General features: G+C 32.8%; 1 protein-coding gene across 1 annotated transcript in view; it reads left to right on the forward strand.

Annotated features, from left to right (window-relative positions):
* Positions 1-19,028, forward strand: part of Ccdc178 (coiled-coil domain containing 178) — a 345,498-nt gene that overhangs the window by 284,246 nt on the left and 42,224 nt on the right. Inside the window, exon 18 of the mRNA XM_015482201.2 lies at positions 14,802-14,879. Within this exon, the coding sequence (XP_015337687.1) occupies positions 14,802-14,879 (78 nt within the window). The remainder of the gene's footprint in view (positions 1-14,801; positions 14,880-19,028) is intronic.

The raw sequence follows: 19,028 nt of genomic DNA on the forward strand, positions 1-19,028 counted from the left end.
ACCCACATTCATGGCCTACATGGATAATATCACTGCTGAACTACCTTTGCTTTATACAAGCTAATCCTCCACAACCTTCCAAACACAGTGCTCTAGGTGGCCACAATTAATTAATTAAAACTGATACCTGAGACAAAACCTATTTCATTACGTACTAACTCATAAGTTCTATTGACCAGAGCAATGAACTTAATGATTATTCTAGGTTAATTCAAGTTTTAGAAACTTTCCTGTTCAATTTTGTACAAATGAAACACTGTCTATCAACTTCTATTTTCCATTTGAGTTTCATTCAGAAAACTGCAGATGCATTATTACTGCAAAGAGTATATCTTAAGTTCCAAGGCCAAGTAGAATTGGGATCATGGATATGGGTCTAAATTTATATATTGCTTTCCCAGAGAAGGAGCTCAGAAAATAGTTAAAATGGTTTTTCCAAGTGATATAAATTTGCAGGATGGATCCCTTATCCTTGAAATTTTTAGTGCTTTGACTTTCATCTCTGTATTATCTCGGGTTTCCTTCTATACATTCATAGCACCTTTTGTGAAATAGTTCATAAGGTAATTTGAAGAACAAAAACAAAACAGCGACAATAAGCTTGGAAAAAAAGAATGGAATCCAAACATATTCAGGAGTTAGAAATTAAAATGTTTAGTAAACATTTAGATGGTGATGCTTGAAGACAGAAGAAAGACTTGTGGGTAACTTTGAGGTTACTGAGGGTACATGATGCTAAATATTTCAAGTTACCAAAGAGCTGATGAGACTGGACAGATTCAGGAGGGAAGAAGCAGAATTGTACTGTGTATAGCTCTCCCTAGTCAGAGCCTCAAGGACTATTAATTACATGCTGAAATTCCACCCCCTGCATCTGTTGTTCAGTACCTCTACTTTCTAATTCTACTTTTTTTTCCTCCCAATTTCCCTTTTGTTTTTGCTTTAGTCAGACTCTATTGTTAACTGAGGCCCAGAAAGCCTTACTAATTCCTGTAGGCCAGTTTTCGTTGCTCATTTTCCCTTCTTATTAGAATGACCTTTGTTTCTCCCCACCATGAAAGATTCCTCTCCTTTCTACAGAGGTCATGCTGAGGTCCACCTCTTCATGAAGGCCATCAGGGACCAAGGCAACTATAGGGAGGTCAATCCACGTAGCCTCTAGCTCTGAGGTGAGGTAAGACTTAGTTGATATTTCACAAATACTACTTTATATTGCTGGTTGCATATTCATGTGCCTGATGTGCCTGGCCTTTGCAGGTTCTACTCTGTTGGAAATGCCCAGGGTTATGTCTCACAAAGTGTTATATATTCCATGCCTCCTACTATAATACAGCTTTTCTTTTTCAGGCAATAGCTGTTCAGTAAATGTTATTTAAGGATAAGAAAAGATGACATCTCTTGAAATTAGATGGGAAATTTTATTGTCTATCAACTTTCACTCTGTACCTTTTTCAAAGAGCTTCGTTAGAAGTACATATGCTTCACCATGCTAGAAATATTGGAGGCCTCAGTGTCTTAAAGCAATGTAAATTTATTCTGCAGTTATGGATGTCAGAAGTCCAACATCAATGGGATAAAGCTAAAGTATAGACAGGACAAGTTCCTTCCAGAAGCTCAAAGGGACATGTTTCCTTACCTTGTCCAGTTTCCACAAGCTGGGTGGGCCCTTCCTCACAATGACATCAGCATGATGTCATCCTGTCTTCTCCATGGACTCTGCTTCTGTCTTCATGTAGCCATACCTGCCTTTCATACTTCTGACTTGCTCTTCTCAAGACCCTTGTAATTTCATCAGGCTCACCTGGATAGTCCAGGATAATCTCCTCTCAACAGCTTCAACTGAATCCCATCTGCAAATCCCCCTTTTCAGTATAAGGTACTATGTTGTCAGGTTCTGGGGATTAAACTATGGACATTTTAGGGAAGGGGGGCCATTATTTAAACTGTCATGATATGCTATCTCTGACTCTCATAGAACAAATGTTATCCTGTCCCCACTATGGTGTTAAACAATAACACTGTAACTGGGAACGAAACAGATCTTGAGCTCAATATGCTCTGGATTTACTGCCAAAACTTGCATGCTATTAGGATTGACAATTTAATGTTATGCATGCTTTATTAGAAATAATATCCTTCCTTTGTGGGAGCATGGAAGAGGAAGACCTTTCTTTCTGCCTGGGACAGGGAGATACCTCAGGAAAGGATTCTCCGTAGAGTAGTGATCTCTGTTGCGATACAGGACCATGTTGTACAGAGTTAACCTGCGGTGTTGGTTCAACAGACATAATAGCTAATAAAATTTTACAATGGACAATTTGTTGTAATTGAAGTGAAAAGAACCCAGCTTTCTTGTCACTCATTAAAGGACTTATATTTATTAATTAAGTCATTCAAATAATATTTGTTGAGGACTTTCCATGCTTGTGGCCCTGAACGAAGGGCAAGGAACACAAAGAGAAATATCCCATGTTAGGTCCTCAAGTACCTGATGTTGTGGCAGAGAAAGCAAAACATACAACCACCTGCAGCACACCTGAAATAAACGAGTGCTCATCTTCGAATGATAGAACATCACATTCAAAGGGACATCCATAAATTTCTGTTTCATACCTTTTTAAAAGGAAAGGTAATAGTATCCTGTCCCTTGCCATCTTTTACATACTTCTTCCCTATTCCTTACAAGTCTCTTTGATTTTTTTCACAATGTATATAATATTTTTTTCTAAGACTTTAAAATTCTCATGGCTATCACCTTATGAATTATGTTTTATTTTTATAGTTCACTTTGAATGGATCCTTTGAACACCCATGAGCCATAATATAGGAATGGCCTTGAATGGTTTGGTGTGTCAGCTTCCTGGTTTAAAATTTGACTTGAAACTTGTGTTTAGGAAAATTCCGAAAGTTTATCCCATTTTATAATGTATTTCAGAAACAGTGAAATCTTATTGATTTGATAATCCCGCATATCATGTAATGAGCAGAACGAGCTGTCAGAAGAACAAAGGAGAGACTAGATCTCCACAAAGCTCATTTACTGAAAGAAAAAAAAAAACAACAATTGTTTGACTTGACACATTGTTATAGTACTTATGCTAACATGACAGAAAATATAATAAAATTTGCTCAGCTATTACACTTTCATTTATTCCAAAAAACCATGAGTAAGTGTCTCCATGTTGAATTTACAGCATGTGTAGCCACTGTTGTGGTATAATTGGAGGAAAGATCTAGAAGTCCCCATTATTTCTAAACCACCAACACTATTCAGGAACTTAAATTCCCTCATTAGATTTATTCCCTTGGGTAAAGCAATGATAGATGTCCTTTTTAAGTACCTGGAGTAATTGACACAATTCTTCAGGAAGAGTGATACATAAAATATAGAAGTGGGCTAATAAGGAGTACTTAAGACACATAAAGATGTGTCTCAGGGTAGAAACTCAGGAATAGGACCAAACAGAAAAGGTTTTTCCGGGGATGTGGAGCAGAAGACTTCTCTAAGAACAAGGGCTTTGAAGAAGCAGCTGGGAAACAGCCAGGGGACAGTATGAAGTCACAGTGGCTGTTGCCAGTGTGATTAGAAATGTGAAAAAGAAGAGAATAAACAGTAGTTAAAACTTGCTTATTTACAACTTTGAAACAAAACACCTCTCTAGCTTACACCAACTAAATTAACTGTTTACTCAGCAAATATTTATCAAAGATAATGAATAAAAATATGAAATATGAAGTCAGGCTGACATGAATTTTAGTTCTAGTTTTACCATCAGAGAGCAAGTTATTTCTTCTTGCTAAGAATCCTTTGTCTAACCTGTAAGATAAGAATAATGTAAATATCCTTCACAGTACTTGACAGAATCAAAAGTACTCACCAAATTATGATGATAGTAAATATCATATGAGTATTTTAATTATCATGTAAAGAAGATAATTTCTCAGGCTGGGGTTGTGGCTCAGCGGTAGAGCACTCACCTAGCACCTGCAAGGCCTTGGGTTCAGTCCTCAGCACCACATAAAAATAAATAAAGGTATTGTGTCCAACTACAACTAAAAAATAAATTTAAAAAGAAGATAATTTCTCATAATGTAATGAATATAAAAGAATACCTCATTGTGTCATCAACCTGTATTTTTTAGTCACAAGTATATTATTTGTGTTTTCCCTTATGGATTCATGTCTTGTGTTCATTTTACCATTGGACTTTGTTTTATCTTTATGCCACAGATGGAACCCAGGGCCACTTAACCATTGAATCAAATCCCTAGCCCTTTTTATTCTTTATTTTAAGATAGGGTCTCACTAGGTCGCTTGGAGTCTCGCTACCAGCCTCAAACTTGCAATTCTCATGCCTCAGCCTCCCAAATGACTGGGGTCACAGACATGTACCACCACATCCAGTACCTACCATTAGACTTTTTTAATATATATATTTTTATTTGTTGATGGACTTTTATTTTATTTATTCACATGTGGTGCTGAGAATCAAACCCAGTGCCTCACATATGCCAGGCAAGTGCGCTTCCCATGAGCTACAACCCCAGCCCCTACCATTGGAATTTTTTAAAACATTTTTCTTTTATCTTTTTATGTAGTTACTATATATGTGTATATAAATAATAACTATATAAACTATATAACTATGTATATACATTTATATATGTATATATGTATATAAATAATAACTATATAAAAACTATATATGTTCTATCTGTATATATATATGATCTACTTGTGATCTAGATGCTAGTATTTTGTTGGTTGTGTATGTAGGTTACCATTTTCATTTTTAGGGTGCTTGATGAAAAAAGTCTGGTGAAACAAAATTTTAAAATCTCTTCCTTTATGCATATAAAGATATATTCTTGTAACTTCACTGTCAGTATTTATTTTTTGTCTCATTCAGTGTTTTAAGTTTTCTAGTCTTTACCATGTTAATCCTATTCAACTTATTTTAAAAAATCATTTGTTTCAAACCACCTTATAATTTTATTTGGCAAAAACATTTTGTAATCATAGTTTTTAATAATGAATAAAATTTTAATTGATTTCTGAACAGCAACTTTTTATATAGCCACTGGCAAAAATGTCTCACTATTTTTTATCACTTAACAGTAAATTCTTTTGCAATATTTATATAAGTAACTGACAACAGTTTCTTTACTTTGATATATGTGTATCTTTCCAAACATATGTGTTTTTCCTTAACTCACTACATTGTTAAGGAAAAGTACAGTGTTCTATAACAAGAGTAGACAAACCACAGCTTTGTGGCCAAATTGGCTGGCACATATTTTTGTAATGCCCATGAGATAAGAAAAGTTTCATTTATATTATTTGATAGTTGGAAAGAAAAATCAAAGGAAGAAAATATTTCTTGCTGTGAAAATTATATCACATTCAAATTCTATACATTAAGTTTTATTGTAACACAACTGCACTTCTTTATGTTTATATTTTCTAAGGCTGCATTGAGGCTGTTTGCAGAAGACTTGGCCGACAAAGACTAAATATTTAATGTCTACCTCTTTCCAAAAAATTGTTGCAATCCTCTCGCAAACAAATAAGATACGTTTTGTTGGGGGTGTTGTCACAAATAGATCTTGAATATTTTTCAAATGTGTTTTCTCCATCCAGTAAGATGATAATATAGTTTTGTTTCTTTTTTAAGTTACTGTGGTAGATAAAATGTATGTTTAGATTTTGTAATAAGTCTTGCATTTCAAGAAGAAACCCAACCCAGTCGTGATTAATTATGGTTCTTATACATGGCCATGTTCATTTTACAAACATTTACCAGTAGTTTTACACACAAGTTGTTCTCAAAAAGGATAGAATTCCATTTTTCCTTTCTCCTATTGTACCTGATATGAGTTTTCATGTTATGCTTAACTTGTTGAATGAGTTGGTATATAAACTCTTTATATTTTCTGGAACTATTAAAACTTGAAAACCTCTTGGATAAAACCTTAGAACTGAGTGTTTTCTGCATGGAAGTAATTTTAACTACTAAAAACAATTTCTTTAATAATTAAGAATATGTGGCTTTGTACTTTGTCATAAGTTCCTTTTATTAAGTTCTACTTATTAGGATTTATCAATTTCATTTCATCTTAAATTTATTGCATAAGATTACCTCAGTGGTTTTAATTGCTGGTACTCATCAAAGTTGTCACTGTTTTCGTTCAGATGTTATTAATTTTTAGTTCCTACTTTGTTGTGTTTAAACTGGTATATATTGTGGTATACACTCTTCTAACTATCATCTTCCATGCTTGACATTCATTAAATTACCATTCAGTGTTAGGTATTTAAAATTTATTATGATTCATTTTGATTCGTGTGTTATTTAGAACTTTATCCATATATTTTTAAAGATATATATCTTTATTTTGTTGATTTTATTTTTTGCCTTGTAATTTAATTGCTTTTTTGTTGACAATGTGGTTTCTACCATGTCAGTGCTCTCAAATATAATACTTGTTCTTTGATCTCATAAAATGTTGTGTTTTATGTTTTACCTTATGTTTCCAGTTTTAATGTTTTATAGGTGCTTCAGAAGACAGTGTAATTTATAATTTGGAGCACGTGTGTATATATGTGTGTGTGTATGTGTGAACATGCACACATATGTGTATGCATATTTGCTAGCTCATGTTTATTAAGGCCATCCATCCTCACCATTATTTTAATTTTTGATTTGCCAAAATTGATGGCTATCTTGAAATCTCTCAAATGTTAATGTATTAGTTAATTTATATTCTTAGTGTATTATTGCTAATTTATTTGTTGCATTCAAGTGTTGAATATATGTTTCTGATTAAAAACAAACTATTTTTACCTTTATGCACATATATAAATACAGATAATTGCTCTAAGAATGCTATTTGTCTTAAGCCTCTTTTGTCTGATGTATCGAAGATTTCATTTTGCTGGTATCTGCTTAATAAGTTGTTTTGATTATTTACTTTTAGGCTTTTGTAGTTTTAGACATTAATGCATTTCTTGTCAAGTTTATGTAGGCACAATTTTCTAAACCCAATCTATTTTAATTGATTGCAATCCATATATGGTTATTGCAATCAATTATATATTTGTACATCTATTATGCAACTTTTTATTTTTAATTGTTCTGATTTTTCCTTTGCTTTTTTCCCCTATTTGCCTTTTAAATTGAAATTTCTTTTGTTGTTTATTTTTTCTTATTCTTAATACGTTATTTCTATCATTTTGTATGACATTTTATTTTTATCATTAAACTTCTAATATAACCATAGATACTTTTCTTAAATGATTATTATTTTATTTAGAACTGTGCATTTTGTAATTTAAAATACAACGAGTTAAAGATTTTGATTCCCAGCCATACATATTATTGCTATAAAACAGTTATTTTCTTCATTATATCCTTAAATTAGGTATAGTTTTTATTGGGATTTCTGTTTTTATTATTATTTTATATAGACAGTGTTTAACTTTACATGCTTACCTTTTCATTGCTCCTCACCATTCCTTCTTGCAACTTAGAGCTTCTCTCTGGAATTGTTTTTCTTCTCCCTGAATTGTATCCTTTCTCAGAGGTACATTAGCAATAAACTCTCAGTTTCAGCTTACTTAAAATACCTCTTCATTGCCCTTGTTCTGAAACAATACTTTCCCTGAGTCTATAAATAAATGCTGCCATGGATTTTCAGAAATTCAAATATGTCATCCACCATCATACAGCATGCAATTCCTTTTTTATTTCCTTAAACATTTTATGAATAGTTATTTCATTTTGTTTGTAATCACTGAAGTCCTGCAGGGCTATGCATGGCAGTTTTTGTTTATCTGAATCTCATTGTTTCCACTGTATTTATTCAGTAATCTTTGATTGAGAGCTTATTGATCTCACATCCCAAGTTGAACTGCTTTCTTCCAGAGAAAATGAACACTGGATTTTCCTGGAAGGCAAAGGGAAAATCAAAAGCTTAGGTACCCTGAGCTGTATTTAGGTTTAGTCAGAGAGACCAAGTGCGGACAGCACCCACCACCCTGGTGCTGGTGATCTCATAGTGCTCAAACTTCACTCCCAGCCCCTGGGCTGTACCATTGGGAATTTCCTTGATGTGATTCAAATCCTTCAGTGCAATAAAAGTATTTGCATGAAAAATTTAGTTGTTGTGAAATTAAAGCTCCCTTCAGAGTATCCAGTGGACTCTTTTCATTTATTTTCTGTGAGTTCTCAAAATTTATGGAATAAATTAAGAAAGAAAAAAACTGCCCAAAGAAAGCCCTGTCCAAAATTCTGTAGTCCAAAATGTTGCAGAAAATAGGCTAAAAATGGACAGTTCCCCAGGTTTAATCATGCCAGTGGTTTCTTAAGTTCTACTCACATGAGTTCTACTCAGCCCAAAAGGCACTCACGACAGTACATGATATTCAGTAGTAAATTTTCAATATTGGTTCTGGGCCAATGTACAACAGTGATAAGTTCTTTTTAGCTAGTGTTTTTTATACTTCTAAAATATTCACCTGGGCTGGGGATGTGGCTCAAGCGGTAGCGCGCTCGCCTGGCATGCGTGTGGCCTGGGTTCGATCCTCAGCACCACATACAAAGATGTTGTGTCCGCCAAAAAGTAAAAAAAAATAAATATTAAAATTCTCAAAAAAAAAATAAAATAAAATATTCACCTAGAGGGTTAAAGTAATTATGCACACATGAAAATGGAGATCAAAGGAAAAATGAAACATGATTTTTTTTTTTTTTTGCACTGACTCAGGGCCTCAAATTTATACATGATTTGTTTAACTTCAGAAACTGTCAGAGGATTGAGAACATGTAGGTTTAGACTTTTATTTTGGGGAATACTGAAAGAAACAGAGATTAGATGCTATTTGTGGCATAAAATTTGTTAATTTCTGTAAGCAGAACAACTACTACTCCAAAGACTAAGGAAAATTCATCTTGAGTGTTATTTTTATGCTTCTTTCTTAGAAGGAAAAAAAGTTTGTCCAGCCACATGACATGCCTTTTTGCTCTGTTATCAGGAAATTAAGAGGATATTTAGTTAGTTTGCATTATGAAAATTTGCTAGAATGTTCACTCATTCAGGTTAGATGGTATGGCTTAAAGTTTAGCTCGTGTTCCTGAGTTATGAACAAGAATTTTATAGACACGAGTTCAACCATAAATTGACCAGGGCAGATCTTCCAGGACAGGCACTTTTATATCTTAACATTTGATGAGTTTTGCATTATGCACTTACTTCTTTCTTCTTGGTTTGGGGAAGTTCACTCTCATTCTGACTGTCCATAACTTTGTGATAGTTCTTATCCTTTGGGTCACTTTCTTCAGTAACTCAAATGTTGCCTTCATCTGGCCTAATTTTATGTTTTGAACTATTCTTCCTTGATTTTTGTTCCCTCTTCCTTAATGTTTTCCAAACCATCCGAGCATTCCCACCATTTCTTCTGGAAAAGCCCTGTTCTCTATTAAGGGTCTGTTACATTATGTGCTGTTAATTCAGTTTAGCTTAATGATATTAATGACTGCTTTGTTGACTCTAATGTTACTTCCTAGTTGATAATACCTTACCTAAAAAGTTGACAACAATTTTTAATTTTGTCTATATAAATATACCCACACAAAGAAACATATACATATGCTCTAAGTGTGTGCAGTACAAAATGATGTTGTGATATATGTACACCTTGGGGAGTTATTACCTGAGTCAAGGAAATTAACATATACATCATCTCACATGGTTACCTCTGTGTGTGTTAAGATTATCTAAAATATACACATTAAAAATGTGCCACTGATATTTTAAACAGGATGATGTCATGAAAGGCCCATGTCAGAGAAAAAAATTTTTAATAATTTATTGAAAAAATAAAAAAATAAAATTTCTGTCTTACATTAAAATGGATAAGTTACTTTTCAAAGTCACCAGAGTAATTTCTTCAAAGCCTTCTTTCTTTCAAGAAAATTTCAAAATCTTAGGTGGGTATTCCTTCCCTGAGGTTCTGTGGGTTAGATTCTATTCATCTTTATTAATCAAATTTTTAATACTTAACTTTTATGTGCCTGCAAACCATATTGAAGATAGAAACTAGCTGACCCACTGGATCTTTGGTACTTAGCACAGACTATAACAGTGTCTCAATCAAAGTTTTCTTTATCAATAAATGATAGTAGTGATATTGGCTTCTACCTAGCAATGTAAATATAAATAGCATTATGGGAGTGAGATGATATTTTCATGGTGTTAAGTAAAATAAAAATGTAGCTCATTATCAATTGAGAAACATGCCTTAGAGAATATATATACGCGTACACATAGTAGGAATTCATTCATTTAGACGGCATTCATTTGAAATTTGTAGCCAATAAATAAAGACTGGGAAGCTATATCTGCTCCATGAGGAACTGTTTGTTAAGTAAATAACATAAATTTAGAAAAAGACTGCGTTAAGCTACTTTGGGAGAACAGCTGTATTTTAGACATAAAATTCTTCAATTATTTGTATGTTTAATTCATTGCTATTGAAAAATGATTCTAACCTGTTCATTACTCTCCTTTTGCCAGAGCTTCCACTTACAAGCAGTAATCATGGCTCCTTGAAATTTCAAAAGCATTTCCATGTCTACAAAAATATTGCATAACCCAATGTTCACTATTAAGGCTTTGTCTTCTCTTTTGGTCTCAGTTGGTATATTACAGGCTCTCATGGTACTCAATTCTCACTACTATTAGAAAAGATAGCATGTTGTCCTTACTTATTTGTAACATACAGTCATAATTTAATATAATTAATAAAAGAAGCCAGCATGCTAACTTTTCTAACAATGAGAGAAATCAAGGGTAAGGAGGGAGTGGAGGATCAAGTAGAACAATACCTATAGCTAAAATTGATGGAACCTACTGAATGAATAGACAACGAAAGATGAGGATAAGGATGGTGCATATAGCTCCAGGGTTTTTGGCTAGGATGACAGAGTGAATGATGGCTCTCATTCTAAATCACAGGACAACAAGAAGAGAAAGTAGGTTGGATGAGACAGTTCCTGACCTAATGGATTCATCTTTGAGCTTTGATGAGGTCTCACTGGGTAGATAGGGAAAAGTCTCCAGTAGATAATGATAAAGACCACTCAGGCCTAACGGTGTTTTCATTGCAGATAAGAGTCTGGGAGACATCATTGTTTTACTAGTAGTTTGAGTTATGGAAGTGTATAAGGTCACTCATGGAGAGCATGGTAAGAAGAGAATTAAAGGCCGATCCTTAGGAATCACTGATATTTAGTAGTTAATAGGGAATAACCAGTAAATAAGACTGAAAAGGGAGCATAGAACAATAGTGGGAAACCAAGGACACAGCAAAGAAGGAAAGACTTTCAAGAATCAGTAGGTATAAATCATGATATGCTACAGGTGATCTTTCTGTAGAGCCATTTCATTAGAAGGGTAGGAAATGTCTGAGTAGAAGGAACTAATGAAAGAGAGAAGAAAAAAGAGATTTTCAGTTTCCAATATCTTACTGACAATTTTGTTTAGTCTCATTATACTATCATGTTTCTTACATGAGACAATCAGTTTCAAGTGACACTAAATCCAAACTCACAAATTATACGAGTACTACTACCATCAGAAACTTTTAGTGTATGGCAGACATCTGTAGTTTCCTAATAGTTAATATTACTTCATTTATATTAATCATTGGCACCAATGTTCTTTTCTGATGCTTTGTGTATACTGGGATTCAGATCATAATGTTTCCTGAAAGAGTGGCATTATGGTTTGGATCTGAGGTGTCTCCCAAAAGCTCATATGTTAGACAATTGCAAGAATTTCCAGAGGTGAAAATGATTAGGTTGTGAAAGCCTTTACCTACTCAGTGGATTAATCCAATGACCATGGGTTAAGTGGGTGATAAATGTAGGCAAGGAAGTGTGGTTGGAAGAAGTGGGTCACTGGAGGCATGCCTTTGGGGTTTATATTTTGCCCCTGAGTAGATCTCTCTGCTTCCTTGTTGTCATGTCCTGAGCATGTTCTTCTGCCAAACCCTTCTATCTTTATGTTCTGCCTCAACTTGAGACCAGGACAATGGAGTTGGCCATCTGTGAACTGAGACCTCTAAAACCATGAGCCCCAAGTAAACTCCTCTTCTATGTTGTTCTTGTCAGGTCTTTTGGTCCCAGCAGCAAAAAAGCTGACTAGAACAGGTGGCATTCATGACCAATACATAAGACATTAACTTATTATTAATATTTTTGACTATATTTGCTGTATGTATCCTGGATTCAATTCTTTTACTCTGGTTCAAGCCAACAAATGGGTTGGTAAATTTTTAGCAACCATTCCATTTGCACTATTCTGCATAATGACTTCTTCTTGCATTCCTTCTAGCCCTAGACCAATTCTAGGTCAGCAATAAAAAGTTAAGGCCAGAAAAAGAAAGGCTTTGCATTCTAGATGCAGTTCAGGCTTTTCTGATGCCTCATTTCTTATAACAATAATCTAGTTCCTTTCTGAGCCCCTATTCTTCCACATTGTTTAATTGTGTCTCAGATTTTCTTCTCTCCTACAGCTGAAATTTCAGAAGTAGTTTAAAACAAATAATCTCAGAAGCATTTTTGTTTACCTATATCTAGAAAATTTTAAATTTTCTGGGGTTATTTTTAATGAAATTTGATATTCTTAAAGTAGAAATATATGCTACTTCTTACAAATTCAAAATAAGCTAGCAAGCAGTATAATTATTTTTGATTTAATATTTTTATTGTAAATTAATTTTAGGTAAATGTGATTATTAAAGTATCCCTTAATTTATTTGCACTGACACAAGTGGATCTCGGAAGACCATAAAGACATACTGTCGATAAATCATGAAAAATAATTATTCCCCCACAACACAGAAATGAATAGCAAAAGAGAACTTATTTGGCCATGTTTAAAATCAAGACATTTCCATAGTATGGAAATGGAAGGAGACCCTCATTGTTACACAAAATTACATATAAGAGTTTGTGAGGGGAAAGGGGAAAAAAAAAACAAGGGAGAGAATTAAACAACAGCAGATGGGGTAGAGAGGGAATATGAGAGGGAAGGGGAGGGGGGATAGTAGGGGATAGGAAAGGTAGCAGAATACAACAGTCATTAATATGGTATTATGTAAAAATGTGGATGTGTAACCAATGTGATTCTGCAACTTGTATTTGGGGTAAAAAATGGGAGTTCATAACCCACTTGAATCAAATGTATGGAAGATGATATGTCATGAGCTTTGTAATGTTTTGAACAACCAATAAAAAAAAGAAAAATAAATAAAAATAAAAATAAAATCAAGAGATTTAATTACTTTCGGGCAAATGATTGATAAGCAGACAAGTAAATGGATACCTTAAAAATATGTTTACCTCTAAAATATAGTGTCAGTATAAACTTCCATATTTTATTCTCTTTGTAAGCCCACTTTCAACTGTTTTTTGAACAATTATTCATTTGAGCAATGTTAGGTTTTTATTGTGAGGATAACTTTTATAATGTTCTTGGGACTTTGAGTGTGAAATTTAGTAATATAAGTAAAATATCTAAATAATTGTCTTCACCTTTTTTTGCTCAAACATCTATTGGGATGTAGTAATTTCATTCCAGAACTAAATAGCTATGAAACCTAGAAGGCTGTGAGTTTTGAAGCTTATTATTACTATTAAACATGTAGCAACATTAGATTAGTCATATGTTAATGCCATAGTATGCATTATAGTTATAAAGTATGCAAAATAAAATCACTTGTGTGTTCACATAAAGGGATAGACCTGATCATAAGCTTTTCAGTACAAAACTTAGCAGCATCTCTTATGAATCAGTTTTCTTTCTGTCATGTCATCAGAGGTTCAAATAGAGAATTTTGAAATATATTATACTTGACATAGTTTAAATAATAGAGTAGCTTTTTATTAGTTTCCTTAGAGACCCATTCCAGATTTGGGAATGCATGTGAGTTTTGTTTTCACTTATAAGTATACCTCCACATTTGACAAAGGACCTTTCCAGAAACGAGCTACGTAATCTTTTAGCACCAGTCTGTGAAAGAAAATTGATAATAAAGAAATACCTCATTACTTTTGAGATTTTTATATTGTATATATGTAGCTTGGTAACTGAGTCCTATAAAAAGATGAGTATTAACTGAATTTGGTATATCTGTCATTGCCCCCTTGCCAAAAATCTGTGGAATAGTTTGTAATTGCCATTGTTTGGGTTATTACAAAAACCAGAACTGATAAGGCTTAGCTGTTTGCCTAGTGTGCTTCACATCACTCCGGTGAATTAAAATTGCATTCACATATCTTTGCTTATCAGGTTTATTTATCTGTCAGGGATTGAGAAAGGCAGTATGCTCTCAGTATGTGAAACCTTATAACAAGCGGGTTGGAATTGTAACAATTACTTTAATGTTATAGTGCAAATGAATATATATATATATATATATATTTGTATTATCTATCTGTCTTCTAGCTAAAATTTATTCCTAGAGGAAAATACTGGGTTTTTTTTTTCAAAATGATCTTTGTCATATTTTGTCAAAGCTTTAAATGTGATTTAATTGGATTACCTAAACACAAATGTAAAACTGCAGGAAATAGCATGTTTTCTTTTCCTTTGTCAAATATATGTAATTCTTAGATCCAAATCTACAATAGGACTGTTTGCTTGACTGTGTTTGTAGATAGACAGTACAAATAGACTGCATTAAAGTTTTAATTTTCTCCCAAAGTAAATACTCTTTATAATATTTCAACTCTTAGGCTGCAGGTTTCTCACCTACAAAGCTCCCAAGCTCCCTAACAGGCATATCTGATGAACTTTCATATTTTCAGTTACCCGTGATGTGTTAATCCATGCATATATATGCATCTTTCAAAAATCCCGTGACCACTAAAAATAGTCATTGTCACAGACCACACAGACCCACTCCTATTCTGATGCTACTACACCAAGAGGTAATTTTGGTTTCGTAGATTTTAATTTGGGGGTTCAGATTTTAGGGTCACAGACAAATTGAGAGGAATGTTCAGAAATTTCCAATGTACCCTTTGTGTCCACCCTCAACCATATACACATATGCACAGCCTCTCACATTATTAGCCTCCCACACCAAAGTAGTACATTTGTTAAAATTAACAAACCTACGTTGACACATCACACTCACTCAAAGTCCATGGTTTACTATAGGGTTCACTCTTGTATATTCTATGGGCTTGGACAAATGTATAATGACATGTAGCCATTACTGTGTATTCATACAGATATTTATATTGCCCTAAAAATCCTATATGCTCTCATAATTCATCCTAGGAAGTAATTTTGGAATTTGGAATTATTCTGCACCTCTTGTATTTGTCCAACATCTTATATTAATAAAGTTTATTTATTATGGTAATTCTGTTGATTTCCTATTTCAATTTTGTGGCTAATGGATTTTTCATGTTAAATGCAAAAAAATTGTGTTCTTTTCAACCACCATCCACTTTTATTTAATTAAATATTTTTTTCATTAAAAAAACTATAAATGTGGTATTATTGAAAACTTATCCTAGATAGTCAAATCTTGAACAATTATATATTGTCATCAGTCCAGTGGTGGGCAAATCATTTTTCATTGGCAAAACCTTTGAGTGCTGATCGTGAACTATCTTCTCTGCTGGTTACTATGAACTTCGTATTCTAAGGGACTTCTGTGTTTTCAGTATTGACTGGTCTTTGTTTTCCACAAAAACAATTTATAGTTCATTTTCAGATAACTATACATATGGTATTTGTATTTTAATTAAAAAGACTGTTGTTATGTCTGATTCTTATAAGCAGAAATTCATTATAAGGACACTTCTCATTTCCTTGAAATGTTCCCTTTCTGTTTTTCCAGGGTTCTTAAATTGCAAGAGCCAGTTAAATTATGTGCTTTGGGGAGTTAATTTTTGGCACCATATGTCTCTAAAAATGATTTAATTTTATCTAAAGTATGTTTCCAATGATATTTATGTTCTGTAATGCACAGAGACAATTTAAGAAATTTTAAAAGAAAAAACACGCTAGTCTATTATTATTTCAACACAATAGCATACATACAATGTATGTATAAGCTTAAAATTTTGTTATTTAGATTAATATATTCTTCATAGAGCTCTGTGGTTGCCTTTTGAAACTATGAAATTCAGATTCCCATGAAAACATTTTATGTATGTTAATCTTTAATTCTGTATGAAGTAATTATGAAAGTACTACCCAGTAACTGTATTAATTGTGTGTGTGTGTATATGGAGGGGTAGATAGATATACCAAAAATATTAGACAATTTATTAACCATCTAGTAATAGTAATTCTTTCCTTATTGTAAACTTAGTTAACATTTTGAACATTTATTGTAGGTAAAAATCACATTTAGTGCATACATAACAAACATCTTGTACAAAGAAGCCTGTGTTTATATGTTAGCAGATGGTCAAGTGTAATGGAACACTCTTTTAAAAACTAGATTACAATAAATTCTCTAAAAGAAAATAACCTCAAGCCACAAAATGTTGTGGGTGCGTTTTTGCAGAGGCCAGCTTGATTTAGGTTTCTCATGTTTTAATAAAAACACTAAATGTGCAGTAGGCTAGAGTATGTATGAATTATAAGTATATATATGTGTATGATAAATTTCCTGTACTTTCATAATTTTGGTGAATCTGGACATTTGCTCTGTATATTTAAACATGTTTAGATGCACTGAACACCCTCTCTCAGATGCTTCCAAATATTTCAGTTCTTTTTCCAACAAGTTAACCACTCATCTTCCATAAGTGTTTCTCATTCCATTTTCATTTTAATACAATTTTATGTAGTCATCAAGTTAAAATATAAAGTATTTTTTCAGTTTTTTATTTCTATAGATGTAATACTATATGTAATACTTGCAATTTTAGTGTATCATTTTAAATGCCAGGGTTTGGGGTATAAATATACTACAATGTAGTTTTTCATGACTCCAGAGACAAGATCCTTTGTAAATCATGAGATTGTTTGTAAATTTTCACTATTGTAAGAGCTGCTGTAAATTAACATTATTTTATATGTTTCCTTTAGAACATAGTGGAAAGGTTTTCTAAAGTAGTCTTTCTCAGACTTCAGCACATATTAGAATCTACTAGAGATTTTGTTAAAATTCATTGCTGGGCCCCAGAGTTTCTGGTTTGGTAGATATGAATGACACTATCTCTGACAAGTTCTGAAGTGGTACTGAACCTGATGGTTTGGGAACCATACTGAGACAACTGCTGATCCAAGGTGTGTAGACCCAGCTATATAGTTGCTGGATCAAAGGGACAGCACATTTTCAATATAAATGGCAAATTGCACTCAAAAGTCTGTGTCACACTGTATGCAATTTTGAACATTATATGAGTTTAATATTCTTCTATATCTTTACTAATATTTCTGGTGGACAGACTTTTAAAAAATATTAGCCAATCTGATAATTATGAGGTATATATATATATTTGTACTTTTTGTATATATATATTTTTGTATATATATATGTACTTTTCTATTAGAGTTAACATGTTTTCAAATATTTTAAAAAATGGTTCTTTTTCTGTGAATTGCCTGTTTGCATAATTTGACCATTTTTCTGGTGTGTTGATTGCATTTTTCTTATTGATTTGTAAGGGCTGTTTATATGTTAAAGAAATTCTTGCCAGCACTTCATTGGTAGTATTTTTTCTAAATCTCTGGTTTGTTTCTGTGTTCTAATTTAACTATTGTTAAGTTTTTGATAAGATTAACTTAGTTCCATTAGAATTTAATATTTTATTTAAAAATTCTTCCCTTCCTCAAGATCATAAAATTACTTTCTTATATTTTCTACCAAATTTTAAAAGATGAACTTTCTTTATTTTAATCCATCCCACTTTTATGTTGGTATATATTATGAGCTAAGGATCTCACTTTATTTTATTTTGCATAGAGATAATTACACCATCCTTCCTACACTGATTTGTGATGCTATCTCTGTCATATATCAAATATCTATATTTTATGTACATGCATCTGTTACTCAGCTGTCTTTTATGTTCAAATGCTCTGTTTATGCATTTCAATGCTGATATTACTCTTAGTTCCTACAGCTTCAAGATGTTTTATATATTACATAGCAAATTCTTAGAGCTTGTTCTCCTATTTCACAATAGTCTTAGCTATCCACAGTCCTTTGTTCTTCTCTATGAATTTTAGATCAACTTCCATGAAATGTGATGAGACTGTAGACAACTGTGTACAAAGTCACATGTCCATGATACTCTTTTCTCACACATAAAAGCATTATACCTACATTTTTTCATTCCTTATTTTATACATTTCAAAATATATTCATAACTCTGTGCAAAGTCCTGCACATTTTTAAATAATTTAAACCTAGCTACCTTACTTTACATTTTTTTTGCTACCTTACATTTTATTTTTTGGTTATGAATGGAATTTTTCCTGTAACAATTCAAAATTTGTTATGCTGACTTCTAAAAGTGTTGCGTTTTTTACAATTTTTTTATTGCAGTATTAGGAATTGAACCCAGGGCCTCATGCATGTACTACTGAGCTACACCTCCATCTCAAAATGGTGTGTGTGTGTGTGTGTTTTAATACTGATCTTATGTGCAGAAAAATTTCTACACTCTCATTACCTACAATTGTTAATTTATAGATCCTCTTGAATTTTCCATAAGCACATTCATCCTAACTCTTATACCTATACATTTTTATTATATTTTCTTATTTCTTTGGCCAACATCTGTAATAAAATATTTAAGAGCAATATTTATTCCTAATATCCTCACTTTATTTTCCCTGTGTAAGAATATTTTTTAACTATCTGTAATAAAATATTTGGTGGAAATTTTTGATTTATGCTATTTACCAGGTTAAACCTGGTCTGTTCTATCTGTTTAGTAAGTCCCCCCCCCCCCCCCCCCCCCCCGGGTGCAGCAAACCTGAGGATC

Source organism: Marmota marmota, unplaced genomic scaffold (genome assembly GCF_001458135.2).
Source record: "Marmota marmota marmota unplaced genomic scaffold, marMar, whole genome shotgun sequence".
NCBI classification, from domain to species: Eukaryota; Metazoa; Chordata; class Mammalia; order Rodentia; family Sciuridae; genus Marmota; species Marmota marmota.